We start from the raw sequence: 19,840 nt of genomic DNA, 5'->3' as shown, positions 1-19,840 counted from the left end.
AAATCTTGTGTATCCACTGTCAGCTTGCTTGAAACCCCTGCTTTGCTCTACCAGGTGTTTGTCTCTATATTTATTTTTAGTGTTAGATGTGAGAGGACACGTAGATTATATTGTACACCCCTCCCCACACAATCCCAGCACTCAGAGACTAAGTTGTATGTGGCCAAAGACGTCCACCACCTGGAAAATTGTCAATGTGGGTAGGGCTGACCCCGGGAACTTTTACCCCATTGGATAGGGTGTGCCCAGGATTAATTCCTACTCACTAGCTGATGCCAGGCATAAATGTGGCACCTCTAGGCACCTACTTCAGAACTCTGCTGGACCTGAGGAAGTTCAGAAGAGGACTAAACCTACATTTTGTGACCTGAAGAGAGCCCTGAAAGGACTGGACCTGTTTCTCCTGTCCCAAGGAGAAAGAAGTGGACTCAAAGAGTCATATGACTGATCTCCTGTTAAAGCTACAGGGACCTAACAAGCTACAAGAGGCCTCTTCCTGCAACTACACTTCTGGCCAGTGGCAGTTGGACCTGGCCATCCTTCTGTTTGGCCTCTGCCCAGTGTCTAAGTGTCTCCCCAGAGGTGCTGCGTGGATTTAGAAGTGTACCCCTGTAGTGGATTGGGTCTTTAGGGATTAAAGTCAGAAGGTACATTTTTGAACAGAACAAACCTGACTGTTGTATCGACTTTATGCTTCTTGGCGTTACTCTTACCCAAAACTTTAAAAATCCATATCTCTGGTACACTAATAGAATTTTTTCATTTTGGTGTAATTTTGTTTATTAAATTTTACTTTTTATTTTTCTTATTCAGACTAGGATCTTCATTGTGTTGCACTTCAACTGTATTACTGATTTTTTACTGCATAAATACTTTACATAATGCCCTAAGTTAAGTCTGTCTTTCTGTGCCACAGCTAGTAGTAGTAATTTATTATTTAAAATCTTTACAAGGAGTAAAAACACAATTATGGACATTTCTATTACAATACCTCATTAAAATGGTTTTTAAACAGCAGTAAACCTTAAAATATACACACACATAGTAAAAACGTTTTGAATAAATCAAGCTCATATGTTTAAAAGATTAGCGGAGAATATAGGCAGTATTACGATTAATATTGTTTCATTCTAATTTTTTCTGTGCAATAGGTAAAAATGTATTGAAAGCAGAATTTATGAGTACATCATCTGGGCAAAGACACTGAAGCAATGCTTGTCTACAAGTCCTTATCGCTCTTTTATTAAATAGACTTTTTAATAAAGTTAGTCTTTCATTTTTTAGTTCTGGACATAGGCATGCTGCATTGTGCTGCGCTAGGGAACTGCAGACTCTGAGACATGAAAGCGGCGAGATCTCTATGTACCAAGATTTCACGGTTCAGGTCCAAGAGGCGCAAAAGAAATATGTAATGGTGAAAATGAAACTTTGAGATCTAAAAATACCATACACAATGCTATGTCCAGCCCGGCAAGACTAAAATATTTTTTGACCCTACAGCACTGCAACAATATCTGCAACAGCAGGGGCAGCCGAACACCCGAAGGAAGTCGCCAAGCATTACTGTTAAGTTAAATCTAGTGCGTCAGTTGTTGTCATGAGCTATGGGGTAATTCACAACTGTTATAGTGATAACGAAGCTCTATAGTTATGAATGTTATTATGCTGACACAAGTACATATTAGAACCACACGGCCCCCAGAGGACTCCCAACACCGGGGATTTGCCAGCTGGCCACTCTTGCTCACATGTGTGCACCGCTCCAAATTTACTTAGTAGAATGGGAAATGTTTGGGGGGAAGGGGAGGAGAATCGGGATTTGGGGATTGTCTCCGTTACAATTGGGGTAATGGAGTGGGTGGTGGGAGGCAGGGGGAAAAACAATGGTCAGTGGTACAGACACAGACGGCACAATCGCTGGTATTTTTGGGTCATCACAGCAAGAGAATAAATACAGCGTGATCATAGCAACTGGCTGGCACCATGACACATATAGGTAGACCATTAACAATGCTGACATGGAACATGTGTGGACTAACCAATCCACAGAAGACAAGAAGGGTACGAGCCTACCTTGACCGGCATGGGGTGGGGGTAGCCTGTCTCCAAGAAACTATCTTACCAACTCTTCAGATTTAAGAGTGGGTGCCCACTGGGCGTCCCCCCGAATAGCATCCTCCTACTCCACATATGCCAGAGGAGTGATAACACTAGTCAGGCGTGGCATCCCATTCACACTACTGCACTCCCTCATGGACACCCAGGGCCACTACATTATAGTCCAAGGGAATTTTGGAGGCACTATATTAACTTTAGTTAATACATACGGACTGAGCACTGATGACCCGGATTTTTTTTGCACAAGTCTGGGCGAAACTACAGATTCTGGGGCCAGCAGAAATGGTCTGGGGAGTGAGGTACTGGGTTTTTCAGAACCGGTACTGATCCGGTAACCCAGCGGTGTCAGGGGCAACACCCAAAGACCTCGAGTACTTTCCTGATTCAGACCACAGAAACACGAGTCTTCTAGGTGAAGTCAAGATCGAATTTATTGGCTGCACCAAGTAACAAGCGTCCTAGAAGTACAACAGCACGGTGTGTATATTCTCAGGAGACTGCTCAACATTACAGAACCAGGCTTCTCTTTTTATACAGAATTTTAGGCTTCAGGCAAACATTCTTAGATTTACAGTACAAACATTCTTGGATTTACAGTGAGCTATTCACATATTTTCATTACAAAGAAAAAGCAGAGTCATGATGACAAGTCCACATTTAGTGTGTCCAGTTCGTGATCAATTACCCGGCAAGGCCCAACATTTTCATCAGATATCGGTGTACCCTCAATAAAACAGGGCTCCTCCTCATCATAAAGCACAAAAGAGAAAAGAGAAGGGACAGGTGTGAGCAAGATTCGGGCGGGGGTGTGTGTGCGATGGGAACAGTTTATGGCCTGTTGTGGTTTGATGCTATCTTGTTCGGCCACTAGGAGAGGAACTGACCAAACAGGTTTGGCTTGGGGCAATGGGTCCAGCTTGCCCAGGTCACAGAAAAGTCAATTAAGGTGTACGTGTCCTTTGATATCGAATTCAGCTGTGGTTACAAGCCTATGTGAAGGGTAACTCACAAAATGGCTGCCAAGCGTAAAATGGAACCCAAGGGTTCAAAAACGAAAATGGCGATTTCGAGGTGAAACCGTTACTCGATTATGACGAAAATGCTTGTGCATAGTGTACTAGCCATTATCGGTCTTTTGATATCAAAATCGTCATGCTACGACAAAGTTTGTTGCACGAGTCCAGAATTTTTCAGAACTATAAACCCTCCTTTTGCCCTTACATAGGCAATTTAACCTAATCTCATGCTAATCTGAGTCCAGGTCTATATTCCTAAAGTCATTGAGATGTTGCTGTAACATCATTATGGTACTTAGTTCGTCTTTTGACACAGGCTTCCTTACACATGATGTAGCACAGAGGCCACATATTGCAGGAGCACACTGCACGCACAGACAGAACAGGAAAAGAATGGCTAAGACCATCCCAATGACCATCAGAATTTTCCATCCCCAGCCGGATACCAGTTCCCAGAACCATCCCATAAAAGACCAATCTCCTTTTTCCACATGAATAGATTCGGAAATCTTATGTAATTTGGAGATGGCCTGGTACACTGTTGGAGCGTTATCTGGAATGAAAACACAGCAACTCGATTGGATCAATTTACATACCCTACCTCGGTCTGCAAGTATGACATCTAATGCGGCCCTGTTCTGAAGGGTCATAAGACTGGCCGACTGGAGCTCAGCAGTCAAGTTACTAAGGGCACCAGCCGTTTCAATTACGGTGGATTCAACCACCCTTGCTAATTGCCTTATATTTCTGCTGTTAACCATCGGTCCCCAGAACGGCAGAAAACCCTTTACGAAATCCCCAAATTTTTGTCCTGCAGTGTCTTCATTACTCAAGACACCTCTAACTATCCTTGTCTTATGGTAATCTGCCGCTGCTGTGTAGGTGGGAGGCAACAGGAAAGAAACAAAACATGTGCCCGACAAGTCAGGGGGCAACCATGTATAGGCTCTATCATGGCAGATGAAATAGGTACCCTTAGCTGCTAAAAACGAAGGGGAAGTCTGAGATGCAAAAACATACGTTTCAGCACAGACACTCTTCCCTAACTGAGCTCTGGGATTCTTGCCAGTACCTTGCAGGCACAGATGACCCTGATGGGGTACAATCCAAATTGGGGAAGATCTCTTAGCTTGCTGTTTCTCACTCAGAGTAGCTCCATATCCGGTCACGTTCCATCCTATGTATACTAGTGTCTCATCTCTTGGAATAGTCTCATAGGAAATATCTTCCTTAATCATATCTACTATACCCTTAACTAGAGCACTATTCTTAGGATTGTCTGTTACAGAACGTAGGGGGTAGACTTCATGTGCATAAATGAACATTGTTCTGTATGCCCACACAGAACCATTGTGGCTGAATGGCAGGACCAAGTAAGGGATACCTTTATCCGTTGTGTGGGGCATAAGTCCACACACCCAACAGTTAGTCGTGTTTATTACTAGTTGGTGTTGGTTCAAGAGCTGAATGAAGGAGTTATTAATGAACTCTAATCTCCTAGCTGACTCATGTTCAGGAAGGGGTTGAAAAGAATGTGAAGAAACAGTAGGAGGAGGTACGGGCGATGTAGTGGGTGCAAATGTCGCTTGTAAAGAAAATAATACATATCCTACTAAAAACATTATTGCACTGAATAACAGGAAAATGCATAATAATAAAAAACGTTTCTTTGTCATTAATCCACATATTCTGGCCTTAAAGTTCACAGTTTTGGCAGGTCTCTCCATCTTGAAAAACTCCATCCTCTCTACAATGCTGCCCGAGATGGGAGGTTGATTCTGCTAAGGAATGCTTCTGTTGATCCAGGGCAACTCCCTTAGACCAACCAGAACTGCCGACCTAACGTCGTCAACTGCACCCCAAAGACTTTGGGCAATCGCGGCCCTAGCAGCGGAACCCGGTTGGCGGTTCAAAAAACAAAAATAAGCAAGTCCCTCAGATGGGAGAGCTGCGCTTTCAAAAATAGTACTTAGGGAAAAAATTGTATTAGTCCAATTTTATTAGTTCGTATTTCTCGGCCTCAGATTATACCATTGTTTTCCCGGTATTGTATGGTCTTGAAACAAGGCTTCAGGTTCTGTAGTGTCCAATTTGGCTGATGATGGTACAGCTGGTTGCAAAATATTGTCACTCTCTTGTTCTGTAATTGTTCCTTTCACACGAGCATCACTGAAAGGTATGAATCGTGGCACAGATTCAGTCTCTGAGTCGGCGACACCCTCCTGGACCCACCGGTCATAGGGCAGAGGCAGAGGGATCCGTTTGCAGTGGTTTCTGTGAACCCAATGTTTTTTACTCTCCAGTCGAATGGCAGATCTTGTCGAGAGGAGGACTAGGTGAGGGCCGGTCCACCGGGGCTGGTCATTCTTTGTTCGCTGGAAGTTTTTCACCAACACCCAGGATCCAGGATCGATTTGATGGCCTGGATCTTCAGAGACCGGAGGCAGAGAGTCGTGGACCTGTTGGTGTAAAACACGCAATTTAGCCGTCAATTCATACAAGTAGTCCAGCAAAACAGGGTGCTCTATTTCACTAAACTTTGTGGGTCTGGGCACCCCCCATATGTTGGCCGGACGGCCGAAAACAATTTCATAGGGACTAAGTTTCACTCTAGAATGCACGGTCATTCTGGTGGATAGGAGTGCTAAGGGCAGAGCGTCAGGCCATTTAAGACCAGTGCTCGCTTGAATCTTGGCCAATTTTAATTTTAGGGTGCTGTTGTAGCATTCTACTAATCCAGCTGATTGGGGGTGATTTGCAGCATGAAACTTCTGTCGGATGCCTAGCCCTTCACATACTTTCTTCATCACTTGACCCACAAATTCACTCCCATTATCACTCCAGACCATTCTCGGCATTCCAAACCTGGGGAAGAATTCTTTGACAAGGGCTTTTGCTGTGGACAAGGCAGTATTGTCCTTTAGGGGATATGCTTCTACCCATCTTGAGAAGGCACAGACAACAACGAGTACGTATTTTAAATTGTTGCACCTCTCCATGTGGATGAAATCTAACTGCAAAACCTCAAACGGATACGTAGGAGGTGCAAAATGGCCAGCTGGAGTTGGGGTTCCCCTACCAGGGTTGTGTTTCAGACACACCATGCAATTCTTGACCACATTCTCTGCACACTTAGGAATTCCAGTATTTTGCCATACTGGAGCCAACAACTTGCAAATCCCTTTCACGCTGATATGAGCCATTCCATGAGCCATTGTAACCACTGCAAGCACGTACGCATCGGGTAGCAACCATCTCTGATGCTCTGACAATTCAACCCAACAACCATTTGCATCCATTCTGCCCGTACTTTCTCTCCACATGCTCAACTCTTTCTCTCTAGCCTCGGATTGGATCGATTTCACACTCTCTATCGTGTCCTCACACATACCAACATCACCAACCCATCTTGCAGGGCCCGCAACATACATTCTGCTCATCACATTCCTTGCTGTTTCTTTCGCGACTTCATCAGCAAATTCATTTCCACGACCAACATCATCAGTCACCTTCTTGTGAGCACTACATTTTACAATCGCAACTTGTAGAGGCAAGGTCAGTGATTCAAGAAGCTCATTCACCAACTGACCGTGCTGGATCTTGGCTCCATGCGAAGTCAGAAACCCACGTTCACCCCACAAACGTCCAAAACTATGAGCCACACCAAATGCATACTGACTGTCAGTGTACACATTTACTTTCATTCCTTGTGACAACACACACGCCCTTGTAAGTGCAATCAATTCTGCCGCTTGAGCTGAGTTATGTGGAATACGTGCAGTTTCAACGACTGTATGCAAAGTGGTGACAGCATATGCTGCAGTCGTGTCAGCATTCGGAAGCTTGAAGCATGAACCATCCACCCATAAGGTACCATCACATTCAGCAAGAGGAGTATCTTGGAGGTCTATTCTCCCTTTCGATTCTTCTTCTGTTCTAAGAAAACAATTGTGCTGTTCTTCAGCACTCTCTGTCTCAACTGAAATTGGCAACAACGTGGCTGGGTTTAATGTGTTACATCTTTTGATGTGCACATGGCTTGCTAACAAAGTTAGTTCGTAACCTGACAACCGAGCACTAGTTAAGTGCTGTGTCTTGGTTCTGTTTAACAACGTGTCCACTGCATGTGGAACCATTACCACTAACGTGTTATTCATCACTAACCCAGCAGACTGTCGAATAGAAACAGCTGCTGCTGCTGTTGCTCTTAAACAACTTAGCAATGCTTTAGCTACTGGATCCAACGGCGACGAAAAATATGCACACAGACGCTGCTTGTCTCCAAACAATTGTGTCAACACTGATAATGCACAACCTTCTCGCTCATGGACATAGAATGTGAAGGGCTTACTGTAGTTGGGGGTGCCCAACACATGAGCCGAACATAATGCTGTGCGTAATTTAGAAAAACTTTTCTGACACTCTTCGGACCAAGGCACGGGATTGGGTGTATTTTTACATGTTAATGCCACCAATGGTTTGGCCAGTAAAAAAAAAATTGGAATCCACTGTCTACAGTATGATGTAATACCCAAAAAAGCACGCACTTCTCTCTGTGTTTTTGGCACACTTAATTTTGCTATTGCCTGAATTCTTTCTGGGGTCAGTTTCCTTCCCTCCTTCGATAAGAGATGACCTAAGTAGGTCACTTCTTGTTGGCAGTATTGTAATTTTGAGGGAGACACTTTGTGATGCAGATCACACAAATGACGCAACACAGACAACGTGGCTTCTTTACAGATTTCCTCAGAGTCTGCAGCAACAAGTAAGTCATCAACATACTGAATGAGGGTAGCACCTTCAGGTAAAACAATCGTGTCAAGCTGTGGTTTTAAAGCTTGACTATATATTGATGGACTTTCGCAGTAGCCCTGGGGAGCGCGTTTAAAGCGGAAACTTCGTCCTCCTAAACTGAAGCCAAAAATATCCCTACTCTCCTCAGCAATCGGGATGCTGAAGAAAGCATTCTTCAAGTCAATCACCGAAAACCAGGTTGCAGAGGCTGGAATCATAGTCAATAGGGCAGTAATGTCAGGAACAACTGGAAATTGTGGCACAACTATTTTATTGACCTCTCTAAGATCAATCACAAATCTGTACACAGGTGGCTGAGAGGGATCAGTTTGTTTTAAAACAGGCAGAACAGGACTATTGCAAACGTTGCCTCTTGTCTCTTCAATCACATCTTTTTCAATTAGATCGTAAATGATCGCTAACAAAGCTTTTTCTCCTTCACCAGAAATTTTGTATTGGGGAATTCGTGGCATCCTAACATTAGCTTTTAATGTCACAACATATGGTGGTATTTCCAGGAGACCCACATCGTTAGGACCAGTAGCCCAAAGAATATTAGGTAGAGATGACAATTCTGTCGGAAATTCATCCCTTGACAAATGCATTGGAGAAACCACTTCCTTACCTAGTGTAAGTTGCACTCCCGAAGGGGAACAGTACAAAGTTGCATACAATCTTTTTAACAGGTCCAATCCTAACAAGTTCTCACCACAACCTGTTGTCAGAATAAGGGGTGCTTCGAATTCATAAGGACCAACAGACAGGGACATAGGACTAGAAATCGGGTTCCTAACCGGGGCGCCAGAAAAACCTACAGAAACATTCATTTCGCCAGACAAAGGTGCGCCAGGGGGTTTTGAGTGCATCATAGAACTCTTTGTAGCACCAGTATCCAACAGAAAAGGTTCTGACACACCTGATGTAATCACCTCAACGTATGGTCCACTCTGATCTACTGGAACTGAAACAACTCCCTCTCTTTGTCTATGGCTGTCCTAGCAATCATTACCTTCCATATACTCATCTTCTGCATTGTAATCATCAGCATAGTACTGAGCTGTCCTACCAGATGCGTTATTCTGCTGATCAAACCTATTCATAGAATTTTGATGTGGAAAGGAGCGTGCATTCTGAGGGACGTTTCCGCGTCCTCTACCTCTAGGTGTTTGCTGAACACCTCTACCTCTTGTGTTTCACACACCATTTGCGCGCTGTAACAGGATAGGGCAACTATACTTAAAATGACCCTCTTCCTTGCAATACGAACACTGATTGGGACCTACAGGAACGCGTGGCTGAGTGTACTCTAGTCTTGGCTTTTGGAACTGTGGGGGTTGCTGATAATTATTCTGATAGTTATTCTGCCCACCATTATTCTGACCACTACCACCACGTGGCGGGTATGCTTGCTGTAACAGGATCTTAGTTTTCAACTCTTTAGTTTTCTTTTCTGCTCTATCTTTCTCATCTTTGTCTCTATTTTCATAATATTGTGCAGTGGCCAAAATCTGTGCTGAAGAAGAAACTGCCCATAAACTCTCTGAATCCTTCAACTTTTTACACAAATCTGGAAGTAGATTGTGCACGAATTTATCAACGAACAGTGGCTCACCACCTTCTGTACTCATATCTTGACCACTGTGGTCGACAAACGTTTCTTCAAACCTGGTGAAGAAATCGGACACCATTTCATCTTTCTTCTGCTTACATGCAGACAGCTTATCCCAATTTACCCGCATTGCAAGCATTATAGTTTTCATGTAATCAATGATCCTACCAGGGAGTTCTGCCACCAAAGGCTCAGGCTTAGCACCAGCAACTTGTCTAGCATCAGCAGCAGCAATATTTACCCATGTGTCACCTAACTCTTGATCATGATCTGCATGACGAATCTTTCCCCATAAAGGCTGTGGAACAACATTCCCAAACAACATATCTACATCGGCTAAATTCATAATGCATGAACCTGCAGTCTGCGACAATTCCTTGTAATACCCTGCCGGATTTTTGCGGGGATCGGGCAATGTCTGCTGAATGGCTAATACTTCAGCTTGCTTCCATGGGACATGTACCCACACACCCTGAAAGTGTGGCGGAATAATCGGGTTAGCATTCGCGTCCCCATCTCGCCAAACTGGGGGAACTTCCTTCATGGGATATTGTCTTCCCTTCTTTTTGACAGAGGAACCAGAATCAAACAATGACTTGAAAACGCCTTCAGTCCTAAGTGATAACAATGTTGCAACGGCTTTCCTAACATCTGAACCCATAATTGTGCCTTTTGAAAATTCGAACCGAGCATGGATCAACTCAGGCGGATTAGAGTCCAAATCATTCTCTTCTAAATCTTCGCATAGAAAAACACAAATTTTCTCAAAGACGTATCTCTGCTTTGATGCTTCCCACTGATGGAAGACATCCATAACAGATTCTAGTTCATATCTCATCGGGTCAATAACCCATTTATGTGCCAAACGATCCAATACTTCTTTCTCCCTAGAATCAGGCTGTTGGCTACGCAACTGTTTGTGCCCAGAGGCGTGAGCCGGACTTGCCGCCCCAAACAAAGGATATAGAAGACTAGAAACAGTGCTTGCCACTCTCTGGCGGACAGACGGAGAAGTCGATGAAAAGACAAGTGGGAAGGCAGGGTGAGATGAGGCAGATGCAGAGGCAGTGTCAGGAGGAGTATCAGAAGTGGTAGTCGATACAGTAGTTAAAGTTGCAGGAAGTAAAGGAAGAGCAGGTGTAAAAGCCGGTGACCCTTGGGAAGGCTGCACTGGAGGAATAGGAGCCAGCTGAAGAGTAGCTGGTGGGTGCTGTGGAGGAACAGGAGGTATAACAACCATGGGTTGCACAACTAAAGGTTGTGGAGGTGCTGTAGCATTTTGCGCATAGGGGGGTGGCGAATTTAACAAATGCGACATTAGGGGATCTTTTTCAAGTTCTTTTGCTGCGTCTTGCTGAAGAGGTGGCAAAACTGGATAACATTTATCTATTACCATTTTACGTTGCCTGTGCAACTGCTCACTCATCTGTTCTTCTTTATTGTCTTTGTACTGCATAGCAGCTTGCATTACAGAGATACCCCTTTCTCTCTTATTTTTCTTCGCTAGTTTAATTTCCTTCTGTTTGGCCTCCTTACGCCACAGGCGGAAAGAATCAAACATCGCCGGCCGGGCTTTCTTCTTAAAAAGTTTAACTTCGAGATTATCTAGGATTTCCGTATCAAAGCTACCATATTGGGGCCATTTTAAAACACCATCGTTTCTGGTGTATTTGATCCACACTTCATTGTATGTGATGGGGCCTACTCCATGTTTCACATATAGTTAATAGGTTGGAGTTCCAATCGGAGGAACCGGACACGAGTCCTCCAGTCGGGAGTCCCTATTATTACAACCAAGACACAACAAATTTCCAAGTCTGCTAAGACCAGGCATCTTCCCTCTCTAGTCTAGCTTCAAACTTCAAAGGATTATCGATTACGATTTTCTCGTGAATACCCGAGTCCTTCGGCTTTGGCGCTTGCAAGTTCCAAATCAAACAAAACTAAGGGCTAACTGGGAGGCGCTCCACTTATACTTAACTGAGGTATCGATGACCTCACCAGAAGACTTGTCTATTGTTCCGCTCTACCAAACATCAAGGGTCCAAATCAGGGCGATAGTCAGGGCAGCAGTCCTTCGTAGCCGTCGGGATGCGGGGAACCTCGCAGCAAAGACCTTCGGAACCACGTCGACATACAGGGGCCGCTGAAGTGGCTGGCCGTCCTCTGGAATTTTCACACAAAGCTCCTCACGAACCTCTGGCTTGGACCGGTACCGCTGGTATCGCCCCACGTTGGGCGCCAACTGAGGTACTGAGTTTTTCAGAACCGGTACTGATCCGGTAACCCAGCGGTGTCAGGGGCAACACCCAAAGACCTTGAGTACTTTCCTGATTCAGACCACAGAAACATGAGTCTTCTAGGTGAAGTCAAGATCGAATTTATTGGCTGCAACCAAGTAACAAGCGTCCTAGACGTACAACAGCACGGTGTGTATATTCTCAGGAGACTGCTCAACATTACAGAACCACACTTCTCTTTTTATACAGAATTTTAGGCTTCAGGCAAACATTCTTAGATTTACAGTGCAAACATTCTTGGATTTACAGTGAGCTATTCACATATTTTCATTACAAAGAATAAGCAGAGTCATGATGACAAGTCCACATTTAGTGTGTCCAGTTCGTGATCAATTACCCGGCAAGGCCCAACATTTTCATCAGATATCGGTGTACCCTCAATAAAACAGGGCTCCTCCTCATCATAAAGCACAAAAGATAAAAGAGAAGGGACAGGTGTGAGCAAGATTCGGGCGGGTGTGTGTGCGATGGGAACAGTTTATGGCCTGTTGTGGTTTGATGCTATCTTGTTCGGCCACTAGGAGAGGAACTGACCAAACAGGTTTGGCTTGGGGCAATGGTTCCAGCTTGCCCAGGTCACAGAAAAGTCAATTAAGGTGTACATGTCCTTTGATATCGAATTCAGCTGTGGTTACAAGCCTATGTGAAGGGCAACTCACAAAATGGCTGCCAAGCGTAAAATGGAACCCAAGGGTTCAAAAACGAAAATGGCGATTTCGAGGTGAAACCATTACTCGATTATGACGAAAATGCTTGTGCATAGTGTACTAGCCATTATCGGTCTTTTGATATAAAAATGGTCATGCTACGACAAAGTTTGTTGCACGAGTCCAGAATTTTTCAGAACTACAGGAGGGGACATTAATACATGCTTAGATCCGGCAATGGATAAGTCCACAAGTAATGACAAATATGGTAAAAAATCAGCCAAAGTGCTCAGGGACGGTATGGAGGAATGGGGTATAATGGACCTATGGTGACTGAGGAAACCAGGGTGCAGAGAGGGAACCTTCACTTCCACAACCCACAATACATGGTCTATAATAGACTCCTGGATAGCAACGTGTTCAGTTAGCACGTGGACAAATTCCATATGAAACATGCGCAAGACACTATCTGATTATGCACCTGCCCGTTTGGTGCTAGCACTCCCCACACATACTCCCAGGCAGTTTCTGTGGCACCTCCAGACGTCTGCAATGCTAGACCAGGTATTTAAAGCAGAGGTGAGGCAAGCAATAACTACGTTCAGAATACAGGGATAGTTGATAGTGCCCAAACACTCTGGGAGGCCCCGGGCCCGGATGGGGTGCCAGCTGATCTTTATGGCAACTCTCCAAATTTATGGGCCAAGATTTTAACAAATTTTTTTAATGCTTCTAGTGCAAATATGTTCCCCGCTTCTTGGGCTACCTCCGTCATTATTCCGAAAAAGGGTAGCGAGGGGATCCCTCCTGTTACAGACCCATTTCCCTGTTAGACTCTGCATTCAAAATCCTGGGCAGAGTCCTACTCCATAAACTCAGGGATAGCATAGAGAGCTTAGGGGTCCTTTCTAATTTACAGTATGGGTTTAGAGAGAAGAGAGGCACCCTTGACCAGTGTTTAAACCTACAGCTTTTAAATAGCAAATATACGGTGGCGAAGGATGGGTCCTTATTTATGGCATTTATGGACCTAACCTCGGCCTTTGATCTGGTGAATCGGGGTAAATTGTGGTCGATTCTGTTAGAGATTGGTATTGACCCTCCCCTGGTTAGCTTTCTAGCATCCTTACATCAGGATCTTCATGCCACAGTTAGGGTCACTCAGGAAGGCAGATGCACAAGTCACTTTCGGTCAGAGAGGGGGGTTAGGCAAGGTTGTATCCTGGCCCCCCTTCTCTTTACTATTTATATTAATGCTCTGGAGAAATTTTTAGGAGGTTCTAAAGTGGATGTTCCGCGGTTAGGAGAATCGGTAATACCGGTTCTCCTATACGCGGACAACGCAGTTTTATTGGCCCGCACAGGAGATTGTTGGATTCGTTTGGAGTTTTCATGGATTTGTTAGACCTGAAAGTTAATATAAAAAAACTCACATGTCATGGTGATGTGTAAACTCAGTAACAGATTTAAATCTAAATCCTTCTTTTGTAAGGGAGAGGAGGTGTCAAGGGTTGTCGTTTTCTCTTATTTGGGGGTTCTCTTTGACGACAAAGGCTCCTAGGGCCCCCCAAAAAAGCTTAAAAGTATCTCTATGGCGAGGTCCACCTCAGCACTCATGGGCTTCACGAAACGGTTGGGGGCCCGACCAATGGAGGTCCTGTTGAAAGTCTATAACTCAAAATGCTTGTCCATTACTATGTATGGTTCCTCACTGTGGGGTTATGTTTCTCAGGATAAGATTCAATTAGTTGAGAACAGATTTTTGAGATACCTTCCGACTGTGCCCCAGTCTACCCCCACTTTTTCTATACACTGTGAGGTAGGGCTGGGTTATGTCACAGATAAATTGAAGATGGTCCCACTGATTTGTTGGGCTAAAACCTGGTTAAACCAGGAAATCACCCTGAACCATGAGATTCTTGGCGATATTGTAGCAATGGATAATTCTAAAAGGGTTCACTGGCTGGAGTATTTGAGAATGATGTTTACACGACTAGGGCGCCCCGAGCTTTATTCATCCCCAGGTTGTATTATAAAGGAGGATGTATTTTGGATTAAGACTCACTTTTCGGATATGGCAAGTTTGGAACGTGAGGAGCGAGAACTAAAAAAATCATCAGTAAGAGCCAATTTTGTGTTACTAAAATCTCCTTCACTTGATTCATATCTGAGGATTGTTTCTGATCCGTATCACAGATTCTTATTGATTAGATTCAGATTTAATTTAATCCACTATTCTCTGGGCACCTACCCATCCTGGAGCAAACCAGATTGCTGTAAGCCTTGCACTTGTGATAATTTTTCTAGCCAAGATACAATGAATTTTTTTATGTTTTGCGGGTTCTACTCTGATTTAAGGAAAAAATATCTGCTACCAATTTTACGAGAGGCAGGCTTTATACAAGTTAGACCTCCTCTCACCTACTTGCAGATGTTAAGTATTCCCTGCAATATTTTTTATGTGGCCAGCTTTCTGGTGGGAGCCATGCAGGCCAAAACAAAAGAGACTGCCTTCCCCGTGTGACCCTGATTGATTGATTTTTTATTTGATAGATTTTTATCATGTGTGTTTTTATCGGAAATGTAATTTTTATTCTCTACTGCTGGTTTGCTCTAAGGATGTATATATATATGAGATGTTTGTTTTTGAATTGTATGAATTTGTCTGCCTTTTATGATTGTAATTAATCGAATAAAGTGTTTTGATGATGACTCTGGGAGGCTTTCAAGGTGATTATCTGGGGATTTTGCATAGGTAAGCATGCGGGGATACTAAAGGACATACAACAGCAGTTGAATAGAGTAGAAAAGGATATTAAGGCACTAGAAAAACGAATACATGCAAACTCTGAACCCTGCACTAATTGCAGGGATCAGAAATAAAATAAACTAATACCAGGAGTTTGCAGACAGTGAGGTGAAATACCTATCACATAGACACACGGTGTGCAAATACGGGTAGGGAGGATGTCCAGGACGCCCGCTAGTGGGCAGAATTCAAGTATCAAGTTGTTCCTCACATATTTCACAGATTATGGATGCTTAGGGTCACAACACAATGCCATGGCTTCTAATATAGATAGGTTCTTGGACTATTATATGCAAATATATTCCACACAACTGTCTGCCTCAGAAGATGACATAAATGAAAATCTAGATGATATAGCTCTAGTCTGGCCCACTGATGAGCATCGCAACTCAACGCTTAGGAACACACAGACATGACTGGCCGAGAATCACCTCAAACTTAACACTCTCAAAACGGAATTCCTTCTTATTTCACCTCCCGCTAAAATCCCCATCACTCAGACTTGGCTTAAACACCTAACTGCACTCAACGTCCAACCTACCATCGTGGACTCCGCGAAATCTTTAGGCGTAACCCTTGACGCCAATCTCAATATGCAACATCATATCAGCAAGGCAACTAAGGGAGCTAATTTCCAAATCAATACTTTGAGGAAGCTTAAACCCTTCCTCCCAGCCAAGGAGTTCCAAACCGCAGTACAAGCCCTAGTTATTCCTCGGATAGACTATGGAAGTGTCGCCCTCTGTGGACTCCCCCTATAAGCAACCGCACCACTAAGAGCCTCTATGAACGCTGCAGCGAGACTTATCACTGGATCAAAAAAACGCTCAGACATTTCCACTGACTTAAAATCCCTGAACTGGCTGCCTTACGAAGCTAGAATCCATCTGAAAATCACCTGCATGACACACATGGCTGTACACAACAACTCGCCCAGCTACCTCACCCAGAAAATGACAATTTCAGGTGGCTCAAGAGCCACTAGATAAATGTGTACATGAAATCATAACATAATAATGGGGGTAGTTGCAAGAAGGAATTCTAACAAGTTATTAAAAAAGTATGTATGTCACTTTTAATAGTTTTTCAAGTATAAAAACAGATCTAACAATACATTAATGTTAAATGAAAAAAGCCATTATATAACATATAAACATATATCAACATTACATAAAAAATTATTACATAAAAAACATAAGCATTAATATTCTACACAATCATTAAAAAATTGACGAAAAAAGTGGCAAATTAATACTCTCGACGCGCGTTTCGGCGTGCCGAAAAAACGCCTTCTTCAGGAGCCACAATCTATATCTGTAAGACACAAATGCGGAACTTAGAGAATGCATTTATATACATGTTTTTCAACAGTAGCGATACACGTATCTGAACCGTCGTTGTATTTAAAATAGTACGAAAAGGATTCCTCATGCAACAAAACCCTCCCTACATGTTTTAGCAATATATTATTGCTAAACAAGTTACAAACCTAAATAATATATGAGCAGTTGTAATTTCATTTAACTCATGTATATTGAGTGCTTTTAAAAAGGAGAAAATAGTACCATTTCATGATGAGAAAAGGAGGTACATCAAAGTCTTTAGTGTTTCTTGACTAAGATCTACAGGATAGTTTAGAGAATATTAACAAACCATCACTTACTAATAGCTGGTCGCTTTTAGTCTTTCTGTAATTGGCGATACTTCAAACAATGGTATAATTGTTGCAAAAAGTATTTTTCTAACTGTGGGTAGATAAAAAAAGGGGGGGGATATATATAAAATAGACAATTATAGCTCACCAAACCAATTTCATTGACAGGCAGAGCAAAGCATATCAACCGTATCAGACTGGTATAATAATCATATATGTTTTTAAAGATGATAATAAGGACGGCTAATATAAGCCTTCTTCGGTATATTTATTCCATAATTGCAATTATCTAAGAATGATAAGGAAAACTCTTATAATATAGGACTTTGATGATCTGGTTCACTTTCTGAGGATCGCCTCGTATATGGTTCAAATAAGCCTGTAGACGGAATCACTGAATAAATGAAAAACGAGTCAGGCTAAAAAGAAAGTCCTTGAACATTCTTAAAAGATGATTTAATGGTCAGTTCATCTTGAAGCTCCACATTTAACTGACCTAGATTAAATACAGAGCCATGCTATTAGTTGCTCCTGTTGAAACATCTTCTAAACTATACCCATAGTTGATATATATATCCAACAATTACGCTTACCCAAAAAGATTCAGTCGCAATATTGCTATAATTGTCTATCTTATATATATCCCCCCCCCCCTTTTTTTATCTACCCACAGTTAGAAAAAAATTTTTTGCAACAATTATACCACGGTTCAGTTGTTAGTATACGAGATACGTGTATCGCTACTGTTGAAAAACATGTATATAAATGCATTCTCTAAGTTCCGCATTTGTATCTTACAGATATAGATTGTGGCTCCTGAAGAAGGCGTTTTTTCAGCACGCCGAAACGCGCGTCAAGAGTATTAATTTGCCACTTTTTTCGTCAATTTTTTAATGATTGTGTAGAATATTAATGCTTATGTTTTTTATGTAATAATTTTTTATGTAATGTTGATATATGTTTATATGTTATATGATGGCTTTTTTCATTTAACATTAATGTATTGTTAGATCTGTTTTTATACTTGAAAAACTATTAAAAGTGACATACATACTTTTTTAATAACTTGTTAGAATTCCTTCTTGCAACTACCCCCATTATTATGTTATGATTTTATGTACACATTTGTTTTGTCCCTGAACCACGAACTATCAAACTTAATCAGGGGGTCCTTGTTATTTGCATTATATCAAGAGCCACTAGAAGCACAAAAAATCTTCTTCTGAAACCTCAAAGATTCCGGAAGGAAAAAACTTATAAACGCCCCTGCTCAGGAATAGCACCTAGGATCTGGAATGCCCTCCCTCCAGAAACCAGACTTATCTCCTCCACTGCATTTTATAAAAAAGAAGTAAAAGCGATCCTATGGCTAAATTCACCTGAACATTTGCTTTGGATTTCTTGAGACTCTTCATTTATACTTTTACTACATGTCTTATCCGATCTACTATGTTCCTTGTTTCCCTATCTTATTTTGCTCTCCATTGATAACCTACAGCTCCTCCATGCACAAAATCTTTGTTAATCACTCGCTCATTTTTCTTATCCCATGTATGTGTAAAGCGCTCTGATATCTGTAAGGATCTTGTTCACGCTATATAAAACTTTCAAAATAAATAAAATAAAAACTGAAGATGAGATAAAAGAAGCCATTAGGTCTTTCCCCAATAACAAAGCCCCGGAACAGACGGGCTGCCGGGTAAATTCTATAAAGATTTCAGCGTCTCGCTCATTACCCATCTGCCGGCTATGTACTCTGAGGCATATGAAAACGGGGCTCTCCCCCATCTCTAAAGGAGGCATTACTAATTACACTACTCAAACCAGAGAAGAACCCGACTTATTGTGACTCCTACCGACCCGTCACTTATTAATTCAGACATCAAAATACTAGCTATAATAATTGCCCAGCGATTACAACCCCTAATGCAGAAGCTAGTGCTACCGGACCACTCTGGATTTATTCCAACACGTTCAACGACACATAACTTGTGAACTATTCCATCAACTGCAACCAGACCAGCCGTTGCTGCCCTTCTGGATGCAGGTAAGTCATTTGATTCAGTGGAATGGCTGTTCATGTTTTCTGTTCTTCGAAGAATGGGATTCCCACACCCGTTCCTGCACTGGATCAAACTGTTATATACAGATCCATGCACAAGGCTCAGGATTAACATCACCACAGCATCCCCATTACACATCCATAGAGGAACACAGCAAGGGTGCACACTATCGCCACTATTATTCACTTTGGCACTTGAACCACTGGTGTGAAAATTAGTAAAAAACATGCAAATTCAGCACTGCAGTTCTGGGCCATTAGCATATCACTATTTGCAGAATATATTTTTCTATACATACGCCACATAGAAAATTATCTAAATCCACTAATAGGAGAATACACACGATTCGAACACTACTTGGGACTGAGCATAAACTGGACTAAGTCAGTGATGATTCTCCTGACACTGGCCATGGAAACCCCCAATAGACTTTCCTCTGCAGTGGCAAACAGAGCTGGTCAAATACTTAGGTGTTTGGATACACCGCGATCCCGAATTGGTAATACGCAAAAATTATGACACTGCTCTCACAAAGCCTCAGGTGGGCAGATGGGTCCGATTGCCACTCTCAATAGTGACAGAATTTACATCCAGAAAATGGTGGTGTTACCACGCTTCCTTTATTTATTCACAAACATACCCATAGCACTCACACAACAGTTTCTCACAAGACTGCGCTCCTGTATGACCATGCTTACATGGGCAGGCAAGCAACCCAGAGTAGGGTGGAAGGAGCTTACTCGGTTATACACACAAGGCGGTTTCGGGGCCCCAGAGTTGCAGCTTTATTATCTTGGTGCTCAAGCACAATATGCTCATTATTAGAGACA

General features: G+C 42.7%; 1 protein-coding gene and 1 pseudogene across 1 annotated transcript; both read right to left on the bottom strand.

Annotated features, from left to right (window-relative positions):
* Nucleotides 1-3,364: 3,364 nt before the first annotated feature.
* On the bottom strand, nt 3,365-4,876 carry LOC147729781 (endogenous retrovirus group PABLB member 1 Env polyprotein-like). The gene has a single exon (XM_086958492.1). The coding sequence runs from the start codon at nt 4,874-4,876 to the stop codon at nt 3,365-3,367; it is 1,512 nt and encodes a 503-aa protein (XP_086814618.1).
* A 4,047-nt stretch (nt 4,877-8,923) lies between these two features.
* LOC147729780 (uncharacterized) lies at nt 8,924-11,371 on the bottom strand (annotated as a pseudogene).
* Between the last annotated feature and the right edge of the window lie 8,469 nt (nt 11,372-19,840).

The sequence above is a fragment of the Lissotriton vulgaris genome, chromosome 2_1 (assembly GCF_964263255.1).
Source record: "Lissotriton vulgaris chromosome 2_1, aLisVul1.2, whole genome shotgun sequence".
NCBI classification, from domain to species: domain Eukaryota; kingdom Metazoa; phylum Chordata; class Amphibia; order Caudata; family Salamandridae; genus Lissotriton; species Lissotriton vulgaris.
Note: the sequence above shows the minus strand (reverse complement) of the source record. Positions and strands in the feature narration are given on the sequence as shown.